Consider the following 22,997-nt stretch of genomic DNA (forward strand, 5'->3'; position numbering starts at 1 on the left):
CGCCGCGTCCGGCCGGTGCGTGAGGGGTCGGGGCGCTGCCAGTGGAGCCGCCGGGCCGGGTCGAGCCGCTTCCGCCAGGGCCGCGCCGCGCCGAGGAGCCGCCGCCAGGAACCGCCGCCCGGATGGCGCCGCTGGGCCCCTGCGCCGCGGCCGCGTTGCTGCTGCTGACCTGCCTGCCGCCGCCCGCCGGTGCGTGCGGGGCCGGGGCCGGGGCCGGGGCCGGGGGGCGCTCGGCTCGGGCCGGCTCGTGCGGCCGCGGGGCCGGTGCTTGGCTGTGGGCTGCGCCCATTGCACGGACCGGCATGCCGGGGTCTCCTTGGCGCGCCGCCACGGTGCCGAGCGCCCCGGGGGTGGTGGCGGCCGGGGGGGGCTGCTCCCCTCGGCCGGGGTGGCGGCCGGCCCGCCTGCTGCTCCGCCCGTGCCTGCCCCGGTGCAGAGCGGGCCTGGCTGCGCCGCGGGGGCAGCACTCGCAGTCGCGGCGGGCGCGGGGCAGGCTGCTCTGGGCGTGGGGTGCTCGGGGCCGCGTCGGGCCCTCGCCCGGAGCAGCCCGGGAGGCTTTGCTGGCTGGAGCGCCGCGCGTGCGAGCCGTTCAGAGCCGCCCCGTTGCGTTGCAGAGTCCCTGGCGGTGATGTCGGTGGACCTTGGCAGCGAGTCGATGAAGATCGCGATTGTGAAGCCTGGGGTGCCCATGGAGATCGTCCTGAACAAGTAAGCTCTGAGCGTTCTGCTGGGGCGAGCGCGCCGTGTCCGGGCTGCAGCCCTGCTGCCGCTCGCGGTGGGAGATGGCGGGGAGGTTTGCTTAACGCAGACAGGCAGCCGGAGCTCCTCGGCCGCTCTCGGCCTCGCCGGGCTGACCAGAGCAGCGCTGCGAGGGGCTGGTCCTGCAGAAGGGCCGGCACTTAGCGAGAGTAGAGCATCACCTGGCCCAGTGGTGAAAAGCGGAGGGCAGGAGGGGGACAGAACAGCACAGACGCTGCTCCCACCGCCCCCCCTTACAGGAGGTTGAAGGGGCGCTGAGCGGGTTGTCTTCCCTGTACCCCAAATTCGGCAGTCTCGGTTTGGGGAATGAGGCAGTCAAAAAGCGGGAATCAGGCTACCCAGGTAACCGATCTTCCAGCTGGCGCGTGGGAAATGCCTGTCAAGGAGTCACCTCCAGTCCTTCTGAATGGAAAACATGCCGTCTCCTTCACGGTGGCTCTTTGCTTTGACTGCTCACCCATGTCAAATGTCGTTGGCTTTTTGTTTTTGCTTTTCTTAATTGCTGTTTCCTACTTAGAGAATCACGGAGGAAAACACCAGTGACTGTGGCTCTGAAAGAAAATGAGCGTCTCTTTGGTGATAGCGCGCTGGGAATGGTAAGACTTCTGGTCCCTGAAATGGGTGCTTTGGTTGTTACACAGATGCTCACGTGCAAAACCCATTTCCCCATTTGCACGTTCCCTGGTGACACACGTCCAGGTCAGACCTCTTGCGCCTTGTTTTATCCTTTCTTCTGTGGAAGTGCTTGATACCTGTGACTTCATGTCTGCTTTCCAAAAATTTTGGCTCCCATAACAAACACCCTTTCCCAAGTGCATACACTTAGTAAGAAGTACCTGGGAGAGGGTCATATGAAAGCATCAAAGCTGTCTGAGATTCAGCAAAGAGCCCCGGTTTGTCTGGTGACTTTCTGTCGGTCTTTCCACAGTCCATAAAGCACCCCAAGGTAGCATTCAGGTATTTCCAGGACCTGCTGGGCAAGCACATGGATAACCCCCAGGTGACGCTGTACCGTTCGCGGTTCCCAGAACATGAGCTGGTGAAGGATGAGAGGAGACAGACTGCTATCTTCAAGCTGTCGGAGTAAGTGACTGTAGAAACCTAGAGCCAGAGGCTTTTGTTGCTGCGCTGTTACCATTTGAGCTTCTGGGAAAGTGTCTCCCTTGGCACATCAGCAGCCGACCCTCAGTGCTGGCAAGACAAATCCTTGGCACGGCTTTTGCTGTAATAATGCCTGAGTTAAGAAGTTTGCCTCGTGCTGCGAGAGCTGTTTCCAGGCTCTACACACTGCACATGACACCTCTGTCTGGGAAGGGGCTTGCCTGGATTTGAAGTCTCCCACCTGTCAGCTGCCAAGGCAGCAGTGACAACTATGACATCTCTGGTAAAGATGAGCGTAAGAAGAGAAGTCTCATTCCTGCGCTTGGGGGCCAGGGGCTGATGTCTCAGGTCTCACTGCTGTGCTTGGCCCTTTGTCAGTGGCCTCAGTGCCTGGCCGTCTGCCCTGGAGAAGGAAGCTGTGGGGTCTGTTTCCAGACTCCTGCCTGTTCACGTGCCCATGCAGCGTTCTTGGGAGTTTTTTACTGGTTCTTTTGGTTTGCTCCGTGCAGATGGCATCATTTGGACTTTGCTGTGCAGTGTTGGGGTCTTTGTTTCATAGTTCCATAGTGCTTAGGGTCGGAAGGAACCTAAACGGATCATCGGGTCCAGCCCCCTGACCCAGGCAGGAACGAGTGCTGGGGTCATAACACCCCAGCCAAGTATCTGTCCAGCCTCCTCTTGAAGACCCCCAAGGTAGGGGAGAGCACCACCTCCCTTGGGAGCCCGTTCCAGAGCCTGGCAGCCCTAACTGTAAAGTAATGCCTCCTGATGTCCCACCTGAAACCTCTCTCTAACAATTTGTGGCCGTTATTTCTAGTAACCCCGGGTGGTGCCCAAGGGAACAGAGCTTCGCCCAATTTCTGCTGGTTCCCCCGGTGAGTTGGTAAACAGCCACCAGATCCCCTCTCAGTCTTCTTTTGTGGAGGCTGGATAGATTCAGGCGCTTTAGCCTCTCTTTGTAGGGCCTGACCCGCTGCCCTTTGACCATGCGAATGGCCCTCCTCTGGACCCTCTCGATGCTGGCCGCATCCCTCCTTGAAGTGCGGTGCCCAGAACTGGACACAGTGCTCCACCTGTGGCTTGACCAGTGTCACACAGAAGGGGGAGGATCACCTCCCTGGACCTGCTTGTTGTGCATCTACAGATGCATCACAAGGTTCAGTTAGTCTTATTGACCGCTGACTCGCATGGGCGGCTCATGTTCATCCTGGAGTCAGCAATGACTCCAAGATCCCTTTCTGCCACCGTGTTGACAAGAAGGGTGTTCCCCAGTCTATAGGTGTGTTGCTGGTTCCTTCTCCCTAGATGCAGTACCCTGTGCTTGTCTGCATTGAATCCCATCCTATTCTCATCCGCCCACCTCTGTAATCTATCTAGTTCTAGTTGGATTCTGTCCCTCCCCTGCAGCGTGCCCACCTCGCCCCACAACTTGGTGTCGTCAGCGAATTCAGACAGCGTGCTTTCCACACCCACATCCAGATCACTGATAAAGATGTTGAACGGTACAGGCCCCGGGACCAAGCCCTGGGGGACCCCACTGCCCACATTCCTCCAGGTTGAAAACGACCCATCCACCACCATGCTCTGGGTACAACCATCTAGCCAATTTGCCACCCATCTGACTGTGTAGGCATCAATGCCACCGTCACTTAGTTTTTTTTAAGAGAATGTGGTGGGAAACCTTGTCAAAGGCCTTCAAGTCCAGGAAGATGACACCCACCTCGATGCCCTCGTCCAGGGACTTTGTGACCTGATCGTAAAAAGAACCCAGGTTAGTCAGGCAGGACCTGCCCTCGATGAACCCGTGTTGGTTGCCCCTGAGCATTACCTCCCCTGCTGGCCTCTTGCAGATGTGCTCCTTGATAATTTCCTCAAAGGTCTTCCCAAGGACCAAAGTAAGACTGACTGGCTTATAACTGCCAGGGTCCTCCTTTCTCCCCTTCTTGTAAATGGGGACCACACTGGCCCTTTTCCAATCCTCTGGTACCTGGCCAGAGCTCCCCGAGCGCTCATAAAGCTGTGCCAGGGGCCCTGCTATGACACCTGCCAATTCCCTCGGCACCCTCGGGTGGAGAGCGTCTGGACCTACTGATTTAAACATGTCCAGCCCCTCCAAAAATCCCTCACTAGGTCGTCCTTGATCCTAGGCATGGCAGTGCCTCCCTTGGGTCCATCCGTAATCCTAGTGGGGGAAATGTCCCGGTCCCTGTTCAGGAATATGGAGGCAAAGATGTCAGCGTTTTCATTTGCTGCAATCATCAGATTGCCAAGCCTGTCCTGTAGGGGCCCCACATTACCCGGTGCTGCCTTCTTACTCCCTATGTATTTGAAAAAGGACTTTTTGTTATCCCTAATTCTGGTCTCTAGCCCTAGTTCCATCTCTGCCTTGGCCTTCCTAACAGCCTCCCTGCAGTCACGACCGACGGAGGTGTAATCCTCCTTGGTGACAGCCCCTTGCTTCCACTGTTTGTACGCCTCCTTTTTTGCCCTCAGGCATCCCTGGCTGCCTTTGCTGAGCCATGGGGGCTTTTTAGCACTCCATCCTGCCTTGGTGCGCATTGGAACTGACTCCTTTTGAGCTCAGAGGATCGTCTCCTTGATGAACAACCACCTGTCTTGGACTCCCGTCTCACTGAAGCTCCAAGACCCCATTGCCTCTCCTACTAATCTTCTTCGTTCATTGAAGTTGGCCCTCCTGAAGTCGAGGACCTCTGCCTTGCTGTTTGCTTTCACCACCCTGCGCTGGATAGTAAATTCCAGCAGGCGATGATCACTGTCGCCCAGGTGGTCGAGTACCTGCGGACCCCTCACCAGGTCGTTGCCTGTGGCAAGGACCAAGTCCAGCAAGGCATTTCCCCTGGTGGGGCTGTGCACTTCCTGGGTTAGGTGGAGGTCCTGTATCCTGGCTAGGAATCTACGTGAGCGGTCAGACCTGGCTGACTGCTTCTCCCAGCAGATGTCTGGGTAGTTCAGGTCACCCATGACAACCACATCCCTTGACTTTACAGCCTCCGTGAGCTGACCTGAGAATTCCCGGTCCAGCTCATCCCCCAATGAGGCGGTCTGTAGTAGACACCCACTGTCCAGTCCCTTTCCCCATGACCCCCTTGCGTTCTTACCCAGAGCGCCTCAGTTTGCCCCTCCTGAACCCACCCTGATCATCGAGGATGTGTATTGCTCTTTGACGTGGAGCGCTACATCAAGCACTACAGCGTTGTGACCTCGTTGCCTGTTTTTCGCTTTGTCGTCTGCGGTGTGTTGACTTATGGATTTTTGTGGCCCCTTGCGCAGCTGGGAAAAAGGGTGACTGTTCTGGTAGACTGTGGTTGCCTACCTGAATCATCAAAAGCCTGATGCCATTTCTCAGTACTGAATATTAACCTTCCTGAGTGATATGGCTCATTGATGTCCTCTCCCCACGGGTTACTGCTGGGTCTGTCATGGGTAACAGGCTCTTGCCAGCCTTCCCCCTTCACTCTCACAGCCACTTTGCCAGTTCCATTTTTCAGTTAGCTCTTCAGTTGCTTTTTTACTTGGCAAGTTCCATGATCTCCTGGGTTGTCATGCTAATGATTGGTTCTTCATTGGCAGGTGCTTTTTAAAGCTCCTGTTCTGCAGCAGAATGTGCGTATTGGCTCCTGACTGGAGACGTTGTTTGTACTTTCAGAGAAATGCAGTATTCTCCAGAAGAAATATTGGGCATGATCCTGAACTATTCACGTAGTCTGGCTGAAGAATTTGCAGGTAGGTGTGGTGTTCAGTCTTTTTTCAGCATCGATTCATGTTTCAGTCCAAGTCGCACGGGTTAAATGGAGATGGAGGGGGTCTTTGTACAGAGAGGGTTGGATGTTTTCACCCTTTGACCACCAGATTAAGCCAGCCCAAAGTCAGTACAGAATAAGAGCTGCATTCAGGGGCTGTTTGGCCAGTGTGAAATGAGCTTGAGGCCCTGACCTTGTTTCTTGTGGATAAGCATCACTGTTAAGCATTGCTGAAAACTCACATGGAATAGTGCATCCAGTTTTAGCACCACACTTCTAGAAATATGTGGCGGGGAAAGTGGAAGGAATCCAGAGGAGAGCAGTAAAAATGCTAAAAGTCTAGAAAACACGATATCGGGAAAGGCTGGAAGAACTGGGTATATTTAGTGTGGAGCAGGAAAACACTGAGGAATGTGGTCAATTAGAAATGCGGCAGTACTGGAAATGCAGGTGAATTAAATGGGCATGTTTGAATTGCTTTGCTATAGGCAGGTAGTTAATGGGTGCACACTATGCAGGTAGCAGCCCAAAGCCCCTTCTGCAAATGTGGCTTGATCTCAGAAAAGAAGTTCAGTATCCACAGGGCTGGGATTTCAGGGTTCCTGAAGATCAGATTAATTTCTGAAGTCTGATGTGTCATGAAATGTTTGTTAGTAACCATTAGAGAGATGGAAGACAGTGGTGTGTAGTAGCTTTGAGTGAATCTTTAAAGTCTTACTGGTTTAAGATGGAAACAAATTAACTGACTTCATCTGTGGTACGACTGATTTCCGTGGAGCTCTGCCAGGGTTGACATGGGCATAGTGTTTAATATGGAGCAGCGACTTCTGGTGGAGTCTCCATAGCTACGTGCATGTTGATAGCCCTATTATAGGGACTCCCAGCTCTGACCCTTCCCATGGAAAATTATTTCTCTTTCATGCCTTTCAGAACAGCCCATCAAGGATGCAGTGATCACTGTCCCAGCCTACTTCAATCAGGCAGAGAGAAGAGCAGTCCTCCACGCCGCTCAGATGGCAGACTTGAAGGTCTTGCAGCTGATCAATGATAACACTGCTGTGGCGCTGAACTACGGGGTGTTCAGGAGGAAGGAAATCAATGCCACAGCACAGGTATGTGCCGCTTGGGAGGGCTGGTGAAGCCACTTATAGTTTCATAGTTGGTAGGGTCAGAAGGGACCTGAGTAGATCATCTAGTCCGACCCCCTGTCATGGCAGGAAAGAGCACTAGGGTCAAACGACCTCAGCGAGGTGTTCGTCTAACCTCCTCTTAAAGACTCCCAGGGTAGGAGCCAGCACCACTTCGCTTGGAAGTTGGTTCCAGATCCTAACCGCCCTGACAGTGAAGTAGCGCCTCCTGACGTCTAGTCTGAATCTACCCTCTGCCAGCTTGTGACGGGTATTTTTTGTCACTCCTGGGAGTGCTCGGGGGAACAGGGACTCCCACAATGCCTGCTGGTCCCCTCTGACTAGTTCGTAAACAGCTGCTAGATCCCCCCTCAGCCTTCTCTTGTGGAGGCTGAACAGATTCAGGTCCCTTAGCCTCTCCTCGTAGGGCCTGCCCTGCTGCCCCCGATCATGCGGGTGGCCTCCTCTGGACCCTCTCCATGTTGTCCACATCCCTCCTGAAGTGCGGTGCCCAGAACTGGACACAGTACTCCACCTGCGGCCTGACCAGTGCAGCATAGAGGGGGAGCATCACCTCCTTGGCCCTGCTCGAGACTTGGACTTGCTTCTCCTGAAATGAGTGGATGGTATGCCTAGAGTCGAAGTGCCAGCCAGACTGGCTATGTGACTGGCAGGTTAAGAGCAGTTATTAGTTACTTCTGTTTCTGCCATGGTCATTGATCTGTCTGTAAGCAGAACTAGTATGGCTACACACCAAGTTCCTTAATAAACCTTTTGCTTTCAGGTGGGTGTACAAAGCAAGGGGAAATTTCTTAGGGGGAAGAGCAGGGCACTAGGAGTTAGGATCCCAGGGCTCTATAGAGCCCTGGCATACTGGGAGCTTCTTTCCCAACCTTTAAAACTAGGCACTGTCCTGGTTCCACTCTCTCAAGGGGCTGGGAAGCTGTTTGTAAAATCTACGGGCTTCCTCACATTCAGAAGATTCCCAGAGAACAAAGTAATGATTCTTTTCACATTTCATACACTAGCAGCATGGGTAAAACAAAGAATTAGGTTAGAGAACGTGTCTTGTCCTTGTGGCACTTGCTGCAATCTGATGTTTGACCAAAGTGGCCAACTTGCGCTCCCTCAATAGACTGGAGCACATGGAGTGAGCGGGCAGTGTCTGTCACACGCCAGCCTTTCTTCCTTCTCCCTTCTGGTCGTGGTGGGGGTGGGGTATGCCCAGGGGGTGTCTTAGCTTCTGTGCCTTCTGTTTTTCAGAATATAATGTTTTATGACATGGGTGCTGGAAGCACTGTGTGCACCATAGTGACGTATCAGACAGTGAAGACCAAGGACTCGGGGACTCACCCTCAACTGCAGATCCGAGGTGTTGGGTAAGAACAATGCCCGGCGCTCCTGTGCCGCAGAGAGAATGGTTTAGAGAAAGCATTGGAACATGAGACTAGACAAGTTGGGATGAGCAGTAGAGTGTCTGGTGTGGGGAGGCTGACCTGCAAGTAACATGTGTGGCCTCTGTTTGTACAGATGGTCCCTAAAACTGACAGGGGTGTGGCAGAGCCTTCAATACATTGTTCCTTACAAGACTCGTTTGAGTAGCTTTATTATCTGTAGCTGGCCTTTCAGCCTTGGCTAACCTAGGGGCTTTGTCTGTGCCTTTTCTGTGATGCATGGGTTCCATTCAGGTCTATCCAAGGTGACTGTCAAATTGCTAGTTCCCTTCTCTCGCTTGCATTCCTTCAATCGAACACTGTCAGCAAAGCAGCGTCAGCAGAGTGAGCTTGCAGAAGAGTTCAGACTGCACATTTGTTGACTTCTGATTCAGTGCAATGTAGCAGTAACAGCTATTCTAACATGGCTTTTCCCACATGATTCTGTGGAAACTGGGCATCCTTTTAGGGAAGCAGAAGGCACAATGCTGTTGCCTCAGACTTGATAAGGAAGTGAGAAGGTGCAGTGGTACAGAAGAAGGTTCATGGCTGCATAGGAGCTGTGCATGGAAGTGTCTGTCAACCCTTAAAGTCTAAACTGCTAGTCCCTAGGGAGAAATATATTGAGACCAAGTTAGAAATATAAGTTCCCACTCTTAAAATGCTCAATACCTTCAGAAATGTAGGTCTTAACTGTATTAGGGAAGCTTTTCTGATCACAGACTGAGGTGGGGAATTTCTCTTGCTGGCTCAAACAGTGTCTTTTCTGAGCAGACTTGCTGTCTGTTCACAGTGGCTCATAACTGAGTGTTGTGGCCACTGTTCATTCCTGTTGTCCTGCATGACTGACTGAATCTAGGTGAAAGCAAAATGTAATCAGTAAGATTAAATCCTTGTTCCTGTTCTTTCCCAGATTTGACCGTACACTGGGAGGGCTGGAGATGGAGCTTCGGCTCCGGGATTACCTGGTGAAGCTCTTCAAACAGCAGCAACCTTCAAAAGATGTGCGGCAGAACCTGCGGGCCATGGGCAAGCTGTTGAAGGAGGCTAACCGCCTGAAGACTATCCTGAGTGCCAATGCTGACCACATGGCCCAGGTACCACCATCTGCAGCAGGATGTCCTGCTTGCTTGGGATGGGGGTGACCTGCGTGAAGGGCAAGGGTGAAGGAGCTCTTTCCCTCTGCAATGTGAAGACAATGGAAAGCCCCAGCCCCAGCTCAGGGGATGCCAAAGTTAACGGAAATGCAATGGAAGTGGCTCAGAAAGGCGGTAGGGTTGGGTGGGAGCTTGGGTTAGTGACATCCCATTCATGTTCTTGCTGTTTTAAGAACTTAGATCTTGGTGGGGGTGAGGAAGGTCTGCTCCTGCATGGCTAACCAATGCATGGGATTGGACACCTATTCTGTCCCAGGCACTGCACCACATGTCCTTCCTGTATACAGAGAGATGGGATGGCATTGGTTGTATTCCTGAGATCAGCGGTGGCATTGGGACACCTCAGCATCTGAGCAGGAGTTGGAACAAGACATGGGTTAGAAGGTGGTAGTAACTGTGTGTTGAATTTTTTCTTTCTGGCCTGCTGACTAGGTCGAGGGGCTCCTGGATGATGTTGACTTCAAAGCCAAGGTTTCCAGGCAGGAGTTTGAAGACTTGTGCTCTGATTTGTTCCAGCGGGTCCCTGGGCCGGTGCTGCAGGCACTGAGCAGTGCAGAGATGAATCTGGTAGGTCCTGTGGTGGTCCCTGGCATTGAGGGGCTGCTCCTCACAAGTGCTGCCATTTGAGTGTGGTCTGCTAACAGTTGCAGGCTTCTGCTTGTCTAAAGGAGAGGCCCAAGGATGGTGATGCAGAAGGAGAAGATGTCTGCTGCTTTGTTCAGCAGCTATTTGTGGTCCCCCTCTGCGCTGCACTGGCTGCCCATAAACCAAAGACTCGTGCTCGTGTTGCTGTTTCTTTTTAAAAGCCCTTAAACTTGGCTTGATTGACTCAAACACCAGCCTCTCCTACATCTCTGACATTGGCCCAGTTCCCTGCTCCAGCACTTCCTACAAACTGACTAGGTAGAGGAGTGCCCCTGTCTCGGTGCCCCTGTGGCTATGTCCCAGTGTAGCGCACACATTGGAGGTGCCTTTATATTCTAGAGTTACTTCTGGCTGTCTTGAGGAGGCAGCACAAGGCCTTTGGGGTCAAAGTCTTACAACCTTGGCTTTTACCTCTTCCTATCTGGCTGCCTCTTCTGACCTGGAGCCTGGTCTGGCTTTGATTCTTTGCTGAATGTGCTGCCCTGGAGAGTGCTTTGTAACCTGTCCCTATACAGCAATCACTTTCTCAGGCCCAGCTTTTGTAGGAGCTTCCCCAGGAACGACATTGGTATTGGGCTCCTTGCCCTTTGAAACTGGGGGAAATGGCGTGACTGCAGAGTGCTGTAGAAATGGCAGGGGTGGGGAAAGGGGAGAAAGAAGCAGTAGACTTGTTTTTGCAAAGGTGCATTCTTAGCACAGCCTGGTTGTTTCCAAACTCCTAGGACGAAGTTGATCAGGTGATTCTGGTGGGAGGCGCCACCCGTGTCCCCAAAGTGCAAGAGATTTTACTGAAAGCTGTGGGCAAGTAAGTGTGTGCAGCAAGGGGGCAGCCTGCCCCCGGCTCCCACCAACCTCCTGTTTGTGTCGCTGGCAGAAGTTTACATCTCTCTCTTCCCTTGGCTTCAGGGAAGAGCTGGGGAAGAACATCAATGCTGATGAGGCAGCTGCGATGGGTGCAGTCTACCAGGCAGCAGCTCTGAGCAAGGCCTTCAAGGTCAAGCCCTTCCTAGTACGGGATGCAGCTACTTTCCCCATCCAGGTGAGCCCAGGTCTCTCCTCTCCTGGGAGGGGGTGTCACGGGGCAGCAAGGGACGGGTTTTCAGGTGAGCCGTGGAACCTCATGTGGCAGGGAGGGGATAAGAAAGACGTGGTGGTTTCGTTGCAGAGGGAGAGGGATGCCACATGCAGGAAGGGGGCCTTGTGCTGTAGGACACAGTGAAGTGACCCAGTATTTAGAAACATGTTAAACCCCCTTTGTAGGAGACGTCATGAAGGGAAGTGTTGCCATTGGCATCTGATGCTTTCCCTTGCCTGTTCTGCAGGTGGAGTTCACCCGGGAGGTTGAGGAGGAAGACAAGTCCAAGAGCTTGAAGCACAACAAGCGGATCCTGTTCCAGCGCATGGCCTCGTACCCACAGCGCAAGGTTATCACATTCAACCGCTACACGGATGACTTCGAGTTCTACGTTAACTATGGGGATCTGTCTTTCCTGAGCCAGGATGACCTACGGTGAGCATGAGCGAGCAGCTGCTCAGACTCAGCCAGAGAAGTTCAGCTGCAGCTGCATAGCCGCTGTTTTTGCTACAGCGGCAGGACAGAACTGATTTGAGCACGTCAGGGTGTGCACAGCATTTGCACTGCAGCTCCGAGCGGTCTCCCCTTGTGCCAGGATGCTTCATTAGAGACTGAGGGTTGGATGGATGTTAAGGGGGGAACCTCTACCTAGAGACTGAGCTCTGCTCTTCCCATAGAGCCAGTAGCCCCAGGTCACACCTGAGAGCAACAGGGAGATAATTGGTTGCCAGCTTTTGCGGCTACTCGTGGGATAGAGGGAAGGTTCTGAGCACTTGATCCCTTTCCCCCAGCACACAGCAAGGGCTGCCTCTACAGGCTGTCCCTGCTTCCTTGGCTTGCTTACTGAGCCCAGGACACCATGGAGAAGTGCTTGGCTTTATCTGGTCTGTTGGAGCAGGTCCCATCTGTCAGAGGGGAGCATAAAGGAGTAAGTGCCACACTGTAGATGTTGGCATGGCTACACTCTGGTTAATGCGGCTGGTGTGTGGGGCTGCAAATGGAGTACAGCCATCAAAAGCCTTGGAGTGAGTGGGGGGGAGCTGGTATGGAGGTGTGGGCAGCCACCCCTCGTCCCCTCTTCAGCTCAGCCTGTTAATGCTCGGGCCTTTTTCCTTTCTCTTGCTGTTGCCCTGGTTTCTCTTTCCACCCTCCCCCCCTCCCAGTATCTTTGGGTCCCTGAATCTCACCACTGTGCGGCTGAGAGGAGTCGGGGACAGTTTCAGGAAGCACTCGGACTACGAGTCCAAAGGCATCAAAGCTCACTTCAACATGGATGAGAGCGGAGTGCTCAGCCTTGACCGCGTAAGCACCAGCCTGCTGTCCAAGCCCCTGGGCCCAACCCTGTGTGGGCTGCCAGAGGTTTCTGTTGTCATCATGGCCATTGTTGTGTCTTCCCTCCCAGGTGGAGTCTGTGTTTGAGGCTGTGGTTGAGGACAAGCCAGAGGAGGAGTCAACCTTAACAAGTAAGCACTGAACCCCTCACACTTGCTATTCAGGCAGGTGCTTCCCTGTAACTAGGATCCCTGCCTACCTGGAAGGGCTGAGTTCCTGGGGAGCTGGGGACAACTTGCAGCAGCAAAGTAACTTGTGATTCTGAGCAAGTGCTGCTGGTACTGCTCCGTGTGCACCCGAGCATTTCTCAGTATTGTACCACAGCGAGTGGAGCATATGTGTAGCATGAGGGAGATGCATTTGCTCAGCCAGAGCCACCAATGCAAGAGGAAACACAGCTTTTAGCTGTGTCTTGAGTGGGAGTCCTGCCTGCCTGCTTGGTGCTTCAGTACTCTGTCCCAGCCATCAGGCTGTATTTTGTACTGACTGGATGTTTCCTGTTGTACTAGGTCTGGGGCTGGTGCTGAGAGTTATGCCTAATGTTAGGGTGTCTGGGCAGGCAGCCAGGGCAGTAACAAGCGGGAATGGTCATTGCAGCTTTGAAGAGGAAAAGTTCAGGCTACGCTGTAGCAGAAACAAGGGTCCCATTCCGCAAACAAGCGGTTGTGGCACTGGGGACAGCTAGCAGGGGGGGGTGGGAGACATTGCTCTACAACTTGTCCCTTGGGTATCTGCGGAGGGTGGGGAGGCACTTTGCAGAATCAGCCCATCAGTTCTAAAGCCCAGGAGACAGTTTTGCAGTGTTGCTGAACTGGACTGATGCACCCCGCCCCCCCTTGCAGACCAAAGGTCACCAGGCTGAGTCAGACATGACTTTCTGGTCTTTCTCCTCCACCAGAGCTTGGAAACACAATCTCCAGCCTGTTTGGAGGAGGCGGCCCGACTTTGGAAACGGGAGAGAACCTGACGGAGGCTGTTCAGGTAAGAGACTGCCTCTCCACTGGAGCTGGAGGTGGCACAGGTGCTAGCCAGAGGAGGCAGTGGTCAAATGTGGAGCAAGGAAGGGAATGGTTCTCAGATGTCAGGATTAAAAGCACCTGCTGCAGGAGCTCACATCTGTCTGTCAGCTGGATGCTACAGATATAATAAATGCATAGCAGTCACCTCCTGCTGCTAATCCCTGCATCCTGCCCAGGGACTAGGGCTGAACATAGCTGCTTTGCAGCCCCTGCTGTAATGCTGGAGAAACATCTTTATGGCAGGTCTGTTACTTCCAGACCCCTTGTTGTCCTTGCAGGTGCCTAGGCTGCTGGGCCTGATGGCTCATTGTTGCCCATAGGAAGCTCAGTCCTCCTAGTGAGGCCAGAGAACTGAGCCATAGGTGGCAATTCCATACTGATGTGGGTGAACTTCTCCAAAGTTTCTGCCCTGCCTGATCCCCACTTTGCAGCTGGTGCTCCCCTCAAGACCAGTCCACTCTGAAGCACCTACACACGGTTTCCATATGAAAAATTTGCATCTTCTTCCCTGTTCCCCAGGAGGATGAGGAGAACCAGGTGGAAACAGCCAAGGAGGAGAAACAGGGCCAGGAGAATGGAGCAGAGGCTGCCAGCAAGGAGCAAGGGGAAGAAAAGCAGCAACCGCCAGAGTCATCAACACAAGATAAAACCGGGGCTGCTGCTACAGAGGCCGATGCGCAGGAGAAGGGGGAAGGGGAGAAGCCCAAGGATCAGGTGAGTAGCTGACTTGGCAAAGGGAGACATGTTGAATAGTGTCTCTGAGCTGGTGCACTTATGGGCTAGAATCTGCACATACATAAGCAGTTCTGCCCCATGTGCTCTGGCTCGGCACCACAGCCTTGTTTCCTGCTTGACATCTTTGAGAACCAGTCCCTGGCTTCTCTGCCCTTCAGGGGCACGGAGGAGGAAGCAGCCTTCTCCCTTAGTGTTTGTGAGAGATGGAAAATTCCTGCCCCTTGTTGATGTTTGTTCGGCAAAGATGCCTGTCCCTTAGCAGGTGTCAGTATTGCTTTCTGCCCTTGCCGCTCAGATTCACAGCCAATCTCCTCTCTCCTTCCCAGGCTTCATTCTGGCCCTCGCCATGTCTCCCTCCCTCCCCATGTTTGCCTGTTGGCTGTCAAGAGAACAGGCTGAATAAAAACGGAAACTTGAGGGAAGTTGGCTAATTCAGGGTAAAATACAACCTTACTTAAAAGCACAGCCTTTTTGCTGACAAAGACAAGGCTTCTAAGGGCTGGTTTGCATCAGTGTTTGTGAAGCACTGAATGGCACTGTAGGTTTGCATTGCAAGTGCAGGGACACACAGATGGTCTGTGGACCCTTGACCTTCAATAGTTTGCATCAGGTTGTTGGCTGTCACTTTTGAAAGCATACCTGGCAAGGTAGAGGGTGCTGCATGTTTGTGCCTATATACTTTGGAGTTGCTTCTTTCCAATGCAGGATCCCAAAGAAAAGGAAGAGTCCAAAAAAGAGGAGGAATCACCCAAAAGTCCTAGTGATGGTGCAGCCACTAAATTAGAGGAGGAAAAGAAACCCAAAGCTCCCAAGAAGCAGAAGCTGGTGGATGAGATAACCATAGAACTGGATGTCAATGATGTGCTTGACCTTCTGGAGGATGAGCTGAAGAGCTCAGCAAAGAAGTGAGTTTGACGGGCGCATGGCTGAAGGGAGGGACAGCTATAGGAGCAGGCTGGCCTGGGACTAGGGAGCCAGAGCAAGTAATGAATTGTACAGCATGTGACTCAGTGAGATGAGCTGATGGCCAGAGAAAAAGGCCCGCTCCTCCTGGCCTCAGATGTATCTACTTAGGCTAGATGTTGCCAGTCCTTGTTCCTCCTTTCCTGGGGCAAGGGAAGAACCAACTCTGGACTGGGGTGGCAGTGAGGGGCTGGGGGTCTGATCGGTACTGATCTCTGGAGCTGGCTTGGGGCTGTCCCTTGTCCTCTTCGGGTCTTCCGAGGGAGCTTCTGTGGCTTGGAGCCTCAGACCAGGGCAGAGAGAGAGATTACTTCGATTGCTCTCGCTGCTGCATATGAAACTGCACTTGAGGACTGCATTTAAATCACTCCCATCCTCCACACAGGGGTCCTCCTTCCTGCCCTTGCAATCAGGGAAGCTTTTGATGTCAAAGGTGGTGGGAGGGGCACGGATCTGGAACTGAGAGAAACCACTCCTGTCCTCTCACCTCTGAGCTTGGACCCCCATAATGTCTGTGCATCTACCCTGGCTCTGGCTATGTGAGAGGTGCCACCCCCTTTCACAGTCCTTGGCAGCACAGGGAACATGACCAGCACAAGGAAGATGATGCCGCTTTTTGCTTATGTCTGACTTCATCACATTTCAGACTCCAGGACCTGACAATCAGAGACTTGGAGAAGCACGAGAGGGAGAAGTCAGCCAATAGCTTGGAGTCCTTTGTCTTTGAGACTCAGGTAAGAGTGAGATGGGCTGCAAAGCAGGTGGGAATGGCTGCAGGTGGCAGGGCTGAGCTAGCTGCAGAGAGCTGCATTTGCTCATGCGTGGGGGAAATCTCTTTGGAGGATTGAGGTTCTGTCCACCAGCGGTGTTAACTTGCCCAGTCCTATGTGGAGTTCGGAGCCTGCTGAGGTAGGAGGAATCAGGTCAGGAGTTAGTCTGTGTGCTTAAAAAAACCCTTTGCCTTTGTAAAGCTCCTTCCCTGCCTTGCCTTATCTCTGTTGTGCTGTCACTGGGAAGAAACCAGTCAGATAAGAACACTGGGGTAGGTGCACACTGCTGTTGCTCCTACTGTTGGCCCATCCTACCACTGCTGGCTTGAGTTGGAAGCGAGATTGGGGGCTGAGCTAGGGCCTCCTGCTTAATAGCACCTGGGAGCATCCTGGTCCTTGCAGTGCTAGTGTACGGCACCCAGAGTGCAAATGCAACAGTTTTGTGTGTGTTCCTTTTACTCGGCAGTTCACAGACAACACTTTTGCTTTGTCTTCTCAGGACAAGCTTTTCCAAGAGGAATATCAGTTTGTGTCAACAGAGGAGCAGAGAGAAGAAATCTCCAGAAAGCTAAGTGAAGCCTCCAACTGGATGGAGGAGGAAGGGTATGCGGCTACAACCAAGGTATTGCTGCAGTGTGTGGGAAATAGGCTTAGGTTCCCTCAGTCTGGAAGAGCAAGGGTTGATCCAGAGATGCTAACATGCTGTTGGGATGGCTTTTGGGATGTCCTGGCACTTGGAAGCTCTTGTATTCATTTTGCCCAGCACTGAGTTGCACTAGGACTAGCTCTACCAGTGCTATTTCTGTCATGCTGAATCCAGCAGGTCACAGCTCTCTCCGCAGGCACAATGTCTGTGTCGCTCTTGCATTCACTGGGGTACCCAGGCAGAACTCCTGCAGTTCAGGCTTCTGTGATTTCTGGATGTCTTCAGATGCCTGATGAGATTTGTTCCTGTCTTGGTTTCACTTGCAGGAACTGAAGGAGAAGCTTATAGAGCTGAAGAAACTTTGTAAGGGCCTTTTCTTTCGTGTGGAGGAAAGGAAGAAGTGGCCCGACCGCCTGGCTGCCCTGGAGAGCCTGCTCAACCACTCCAGCATCTTTCTCAAGTAAGAGTGAGATAAGTGCTGAGACTATTTGATTGGCTGAATTAAATGGAATCTGGTCCCGAGCTGCTGAAAGCATAGAAGGAAAGGGATTGAAGGGTGGTGCTTAGAGGATATGCTAACAGAACTGCACCTTGGACCAAGGATGACGTCCTTGTACATCCTGTAACACACGCATCTTCTCGGGTGGGCCAGGACTGCCCACACACCTTGGCTCCTCCAGCCTAGGCTTCCTGTCTCTTAGTAAGCCTATCTCTGTCATGATCACACCTGGAGCCTTTTGTCTCCCCTTTCAACCCAGTAGCTTTTCATCACCACTGAATGTGAGGTGGGGATTCTTTATCCCATTCCCGGTACCCTGAGATGGAGCTGGGTGTCAGTTATGTTATATAAAGTCGGCAGTAAGATCCAGATAAAGTGGTCAGCTTGTGCGCTGGATTCTGTAGAGGTTTCAGACACTGTTGATGTGAATATCTACCTTGCATGGCCAGAGTAATAGATGCTGCTTTGTTCTTGTCTTTGAGGGGAGCCCGAATGATTCCTGAGCCTGATCAGATATTCACAGAAGTGGAGCTGAGTACCCTAGAGAAGGCTATTAATGAAACAACGGTAAGGAAAAAGGCCAGGGCGGTCTTGGTTGCGTAGAACGTGTTCAGTGTGAGCGATTGGCTTTGTTCTCATGTGGGGATGGGGAGCATCATGCGTATTGCATACTCGTGTCAGCAAACCATTTCTCCCTTGTGCTTCTCAGCCCCTAGCTTTTCACCTTGTACAAATGCAGTGTTTGGAGATGTTTATCCGTATGCAGTATGGGAGGGCTGGTGCTTCCCCAGTAACTAGCGTGTGAATAGTTTTCAGAGCAGCCTTGGGATTTCTTGATCTTTGTTGCAAAGAGGATGGAGAAAGTACAGGAGGTTGCAGTGTTGACTGCGGTCAGTTAGCACGTTCAAATGGTGTGGGTGAGACCATTTTAACGCTGCTTCTCAGCACCAAGAAGTGGTGGTGTGCTTAAGGGAAAGTAGTGACACTGCTTTCTTTTGAAGATCTGGAAAAATGAGACCCTGGCAGAACAGAATAAACTTCCTCCCACGGAGCGGCCGGTCCTGCTGTCCAAGGACATAGAGCTGAAGATTGGTGCTTTGGACAGAGAAGTGCAGTACCTCCTGAACAAGGCAAAGTTTGCAAAACCCAGACCCAAGAAGGAAAAGAATGCCACTAAAACCGACTCAGGCAAGAATTCCACGTCTCCCCCTGAGAGTGAGAGAATCATCCCTCCCAAGGAGGAGAAACGGGAAGGTGAGAGGAGTGCTCGAGTGGTGGGTACCCCTGTGGGCATCTTCTGCCTTTAACTGCCGGTTGTAAAGTAGCTTCGAGTAGTCTGCACAGAGCTGAGGAGACCAGCAGTGAAGCCTTTGGTACATCAGGAAGGAATATTGGTTCTCCAAATAATTGGGGATTGCAGGAAAAATGGGTGAAGCCTAATGCAGCCCTGGTACTATGGAAGCTAGGGTGTAGAATCCTTTCAGTGAAGGGCTGGGTGGAGGAGATAGTGTCTCTCCCACCCACTCAGTCTCTGGTACGTGCCATCAGGCCTGGCCTTCCATACTGAAGAGGTGCCACCTTGCTCTGGATACCTGGGGCTTCCTGGAGGTTGCTTCTATTCTCTGCCTGGGTTCAGACTTCCTCGGTGGTTCTATGTGGAACATGAAGCATGTAGCTGACAACTCCCCTAGTTTTCACCATCAAAGGCGAAGTGCCTTATCCCTCTGGCGCTCCCCCTGCTGTGCTGCAGGCAGACATCCCTGCACAAGGTCTGGCTCCTTTATTGGGATGGGTCTAATTCAGAGCCCTTTGGTTACAACCCCTGGGATATCCTGCACTGGCTGCTAGTCTGTTCAAATGCCTCGCCTTATTCTAACTGCCCCTCGGTCCTTTCTGCTGTCACTGGTCCCTGCCAGATTCTTCCCTCTTTCTGCTTGTCGGTTGTGGCTATTCTCATGCCCTCACGTTTCCCACAGAGGAACCTCTGCAGTAGGTTTACCTTTTGGCCATCTCAGGTCTACTCTGCATGTTGACTAGTAATCTGCTGATGGGCTGCTGTTGGTCCACTTAGTCTCCACTGGCAAGTTGCTCTCGTTTCATCTCCTATAGTAGAGCTGAAGAAAATCTGGGGCTTGAAATACCTGCTGTGGTTGTGATTTACTTTTCACTGTCTTCTGTCCCCCCCCATGATGCAGGTAAACCAGAGGATGCTAGTCCGGTCAAAGAACCTCCTACATCTGAGAGAGAAGCAGCAGGTGACGAGTTGGGACCAGATACAGGTAGGGGTACGTTTGTGTGAGGACCAGAACCCTAGTGACTGTGAAATGCAAGTAAGCCAGTGAGTGTGACAGGCCCTCTGGCTGCTGCAAGTGAATTGGTAACGTGGCCGTCCTGGAGACCAGCAACCAGTAAGTGTTTGGGGCTGGAATTGCAGTTCTGACTTCATCGGCCCTGGAAAAATAGTTGAGAGAGGGGAGCTGAGTATAACACTTGGAGCACAGACCCATGCAAAAACAGGTGTCACTGACTGGAAATCCTGGGCACTCTCATTAGCCCAGCTGCAGGGTTACATTCTCTTCAGTACTTTCAGCTGTGTCCTGGCCACTGTTTGGTCACGTAATGCTTGGTAAGATGGAATACTGGCCTGATCTGATGTCACAGTTATTTTCCTGTAAAATGTGGGTGGTAGCTGGAACAAAACTTGGGAGGTCTGTGCTTGGGACACTGTCAGGTGAAACTTGGCCCAGTTTTTAAATATTGCAAGAACACGTTTACAATCTAACCAATAGCGGTCTCTCTTTACAGCTGCTATATTGTGGTGGTAAGGGGTTGGGGAGACCTTGGTTGTACCCTGAAATGTGTGCAAGCTAAATGGTGAAGAACTGCTCTAGTTCATGAGAGCCTGCAAGGAAGCTAATCTTTGTCCAGCTGAATAAAATGCAGACATCAAGCAAATTCCATAAATAGTAAAAAGTTAAACTTCTGTGAAGGCTTCATAAAGGGATTGCTTGTAATCGTGTTCGTTAAAGAGAGGTTTTTAACCCCCAGGATAATCCTGCATAGCATGTTATGTACCTAAGGGTGCCAGGAATTGCCTTTAGTGTGTAATTGTCACCTTCCGATATTTACATCGGGTTCCTACTACCCAAGAGTGGGCACCCTGCAGGTTGAGAGTCTGCTGATTTTGTTTAATTTTAGTACAGAAATGTTCAAGTCACATCTGCTGTGTGTCTAGTAGAAGTGTATTTGCATGGCTGGCTGACTGACTCTATTTGTTCTTCCTTTGTTTTGCAGAACCTGGGAAAACACAGAAGAAAGAACCTGGAGGAGGGAGCAAGACAAACGATGAGTTATAACACCCCCTGAAACTCCATCTAACATCAGCATCTATTTATTTAACAGTTACTTTGTTTTTTTATAATGGACCTGGTTAGCGTCAGTGTAAATGGAACGTGATGAACAGGATGACAGCAAAATGCAATAGAGATGTACATTTTCTTTTTTCCCCCCTGGGGATCTTGTCATTACTAATTTTAGAGAGTTGGGTTTTGTCTTTCTGTTCTGTTTCATGTGTTTAAAAGATGACTGTTCTCTCACACAAACTCACATTGCGTTTCAGTACTGTCCCAATAGTGTCACCACAAGTGGCTTTTCTCATAGATGAAAATCAGTACAAAACATGTTTTTTAAGCTTTAAGGAAACATCTTGGAACCTCCACTGTTTGCCACAGCTCATCTGGAAGATGCAGGTGTTAAAGTACCCAGGAACTCATGTGGCTGAATGTCCGTTTGCAGATGAGGTACTGATTTAAAACAAACACCATGCTTTTGGCCAGTGAGAAGCAGGTTCTCCTTGTGAACCATGGGAAAATGAACTGGGATTGGGGAAATGATGCTCCGTGCCTCAAGATAAGAATGTCCTTCGTGATTTTCTTCCTTAGATCCATGCTACTAATGTCCCTTCTACCCTTCCTTCTGTTCATGATGGCATCTCACAACAGGAAGATGCTGAGAATTCAGTTTTAGACTTAAATATAAAACCCCAGAAATTTCTCATTTTGAATGCTAAAAAGAGCAAAGGCAAGAATTTGTTGGTGCATCTCGCTAGCCAGGCCACTAAACAGGAACGGACTCTTGGAGGCACAGGGTGACAGAGAAAACTGGCAATCTTTTTTCAGCAACCTCTTCCTCCACGCCCCCCTTACCCAGTGTCTTGTGAACTCAGACTGTTGTGAAACCTCTCGTCTTCAGCTGTGGTCTGTAACTTCTTGGAAACATTTGTGCTGCTACAACACAACAGTGAAATCCTGATCAACTTGCGCAAACACCTGTGAATGTGTGCATCTGACATTTGTTCTCCACTGGCCTATTCAACCAAAATAAAAAAAAGTACTTCTCCTGATAATCTCTTTAAAGTGCTTTTGTCTGTTTTCAGGGGATAAAAGCCTAGAAAATTTCTCAAACTTTCTCAGCCTCTTCTTATCTGCCAGTTCAGAGCTCGGGTCCTGTTCCTTGTCAGCTGCAGGACATGGGGGATCCCAATGGTATTGGCAAACGTGCTGGGTCCCTTCCCCAGTGCTGATGCCAGCACCAGCAGTATCTGACTGCAGATCGAGCCTTGCCACCTCTTGCACAGAGGAAGTGCGCAGGAGCCGGGCAGCAGGAGTGTCTTGTCAAGGCTTCGCCTCGTTCGGGCACGGAGAACAGACGGCGCTGGCTCTTTACCAGTCTTAGCTTACAGACCAGTAACTTGACCTTGGGGCCCTGCCTTCCCCGCGAGATACCTGCAGGTTGGGAACTCCTCTCTTGTTGGTCATCCCGTCTGCACGGTGGAATCTGTACCACGCGGCGGCGTCCTCGTCTCTCGTGTGCAAAGCTGCGCTGCTCCGGAGTCACCCAAGTTCCTGTCAAAGGCGAGGACGAGCTCTCTTCTCTTCTACAAAACCCACTTTTTTCCTCCTCCCTCTCCTGTCTCCAAGCCTTGCTTCTCCTTCGGGTGTGCCTGTGCAGTCTCCCCGCCACCTCCTCTTGCAGGGGCAGGCCATGTCTATCTCGGTGTGCCCGAGGCCTGGTGCAGAGCTTCGGCTGTGCTGGGGCAGCCCTCCAGCAGGACCCACCCCGCGCAGCCGGTCTTGGCTACTAGGAACAACCTGCTTCGCTTCCTCCTGGCGACGGTCCCGGCAGAGGACTGGGACGCCTGGGCTCCTCCACGCCTGGCACTGGACGCAGAAAGCTGCTGCTCTGCCCCTTCGCACCCAGCGGGCGCAAGGGCAGGATCTCTTCTGGCCGCCGAGGAGGCGCTGGGGCTGCTCCCGCCCGAGGGGCTGGGGCCGCACGTGCGCGGCCCTGAAAAGCGTCCTCTGCCCTGGCCTGGTGCGCCTGGAGCCGGCCCTGCTCCCTGCGCGGGGCGGCGGCAGGGGCAGGAGGCACGGTTGCGTGGCGCTCACGGACACGGCGGTGCGCGCAGCCGAAGGGCCGGCCCGGGTCCAGCCGTGAGCAGCGTGCGGGGCGGGGCGGGGGCCCCGCCGGCCCCTTCATCCCCGGCGGCCGGGGAGGAGCGCACGCGAGCACGGCTGGGCCCGGGCCGCGGCGGCAGGAGCGGTGCGGACCAGCGCGCGGGCGACCCCCGCCGCTTCCCCCGCGCGGTCGGGGCCGGGGGCACACGCGCCAGCGCCCGCTAGGGCGGTTCTTCCGGTTCTGCGCCCGGCCGAGTCCGCAAGTTCGCGTCCCGTCCCGGCCGCCCGGACCCAGGCTCGGCTCCCAGCACGCGCCGGCTCCAGCGGCTCGTCCTGCCATTGGTGGAGCCGCCTGACGCGGGGGCCTTTCGCCCAATAAGGGCGCGGAGCCGGAGCGCGGCGGCACTTCCGGGTGCGAGGCGGCGAGGCGCGGAGAAGCCCCGCCCCCGGTACGTAGCCCCGCCCCCGCCGCGTGCCCGCGCCCCGGCCGCACGAAGGACCTAGCCGGTCTCGCGCCGC

At 52.9% G+C, this 22,997-nt stretch overlaps 1 protein-coding gene across 1 annotated transcript; it reads left to right on the forward strand.

The window, feature by feature from the left end:
- The first annotated feature begins 60 nt into the window (after positions 1–60).
- HYOU1 (hypoxia up-regulated 1) lies at positions 61–21,427 on the forward strand. The gene is made up of 24 exons (XM_059720099.1): positions 61–189; positions 615–708; positions 1,277–1,355; positions 1,688–1,842; positions 5,528–5,604; positions 6,552–6,733; positions 8,012–8,127; positions 9,095–9,278; positions 9,771–9,905; positions 10,706–10,788; positions 10,890–11,022; positions 11,306–11,493; positions 12,222–12,360; positions 12,461–12,521; positions 13,289–13,371; positions 13,929–14,123; positions 14,850–15,049; positions 15,754–15,841; positions 16,377–16,499; positions 16,850–16,983; positions 17,505–17,589; positions 18,024–18,276; positions 19,218–19,301; positions 20,317–21,427. Exons 1-24 carry the CDS (start codon positions 123–125, stop codon positions 20,376–20,378), a joined length of 3,000 nt encoding a protein of 999 aa, XP_059576082.1. The 5' UTR covers positions 61–122; the 3' UTR covers positions 20,379–21,427.
- Positions 21,428–22,997: the final 1,570 nt, after the last annotated feature.

This window comes from Alligator mississippiensis, chromosome 16, assembly GCF_030867095.1.
Source record: "Alligator mississippiensis isolate rAllMis1 chromosome 16, rAllMis1, whole genome shotgun sequence".
NCBI lineage: Eukaryota > Metazoa > Chordata > Crocodylia > Alligatoridae > Alligator > Alligator mississippiensis.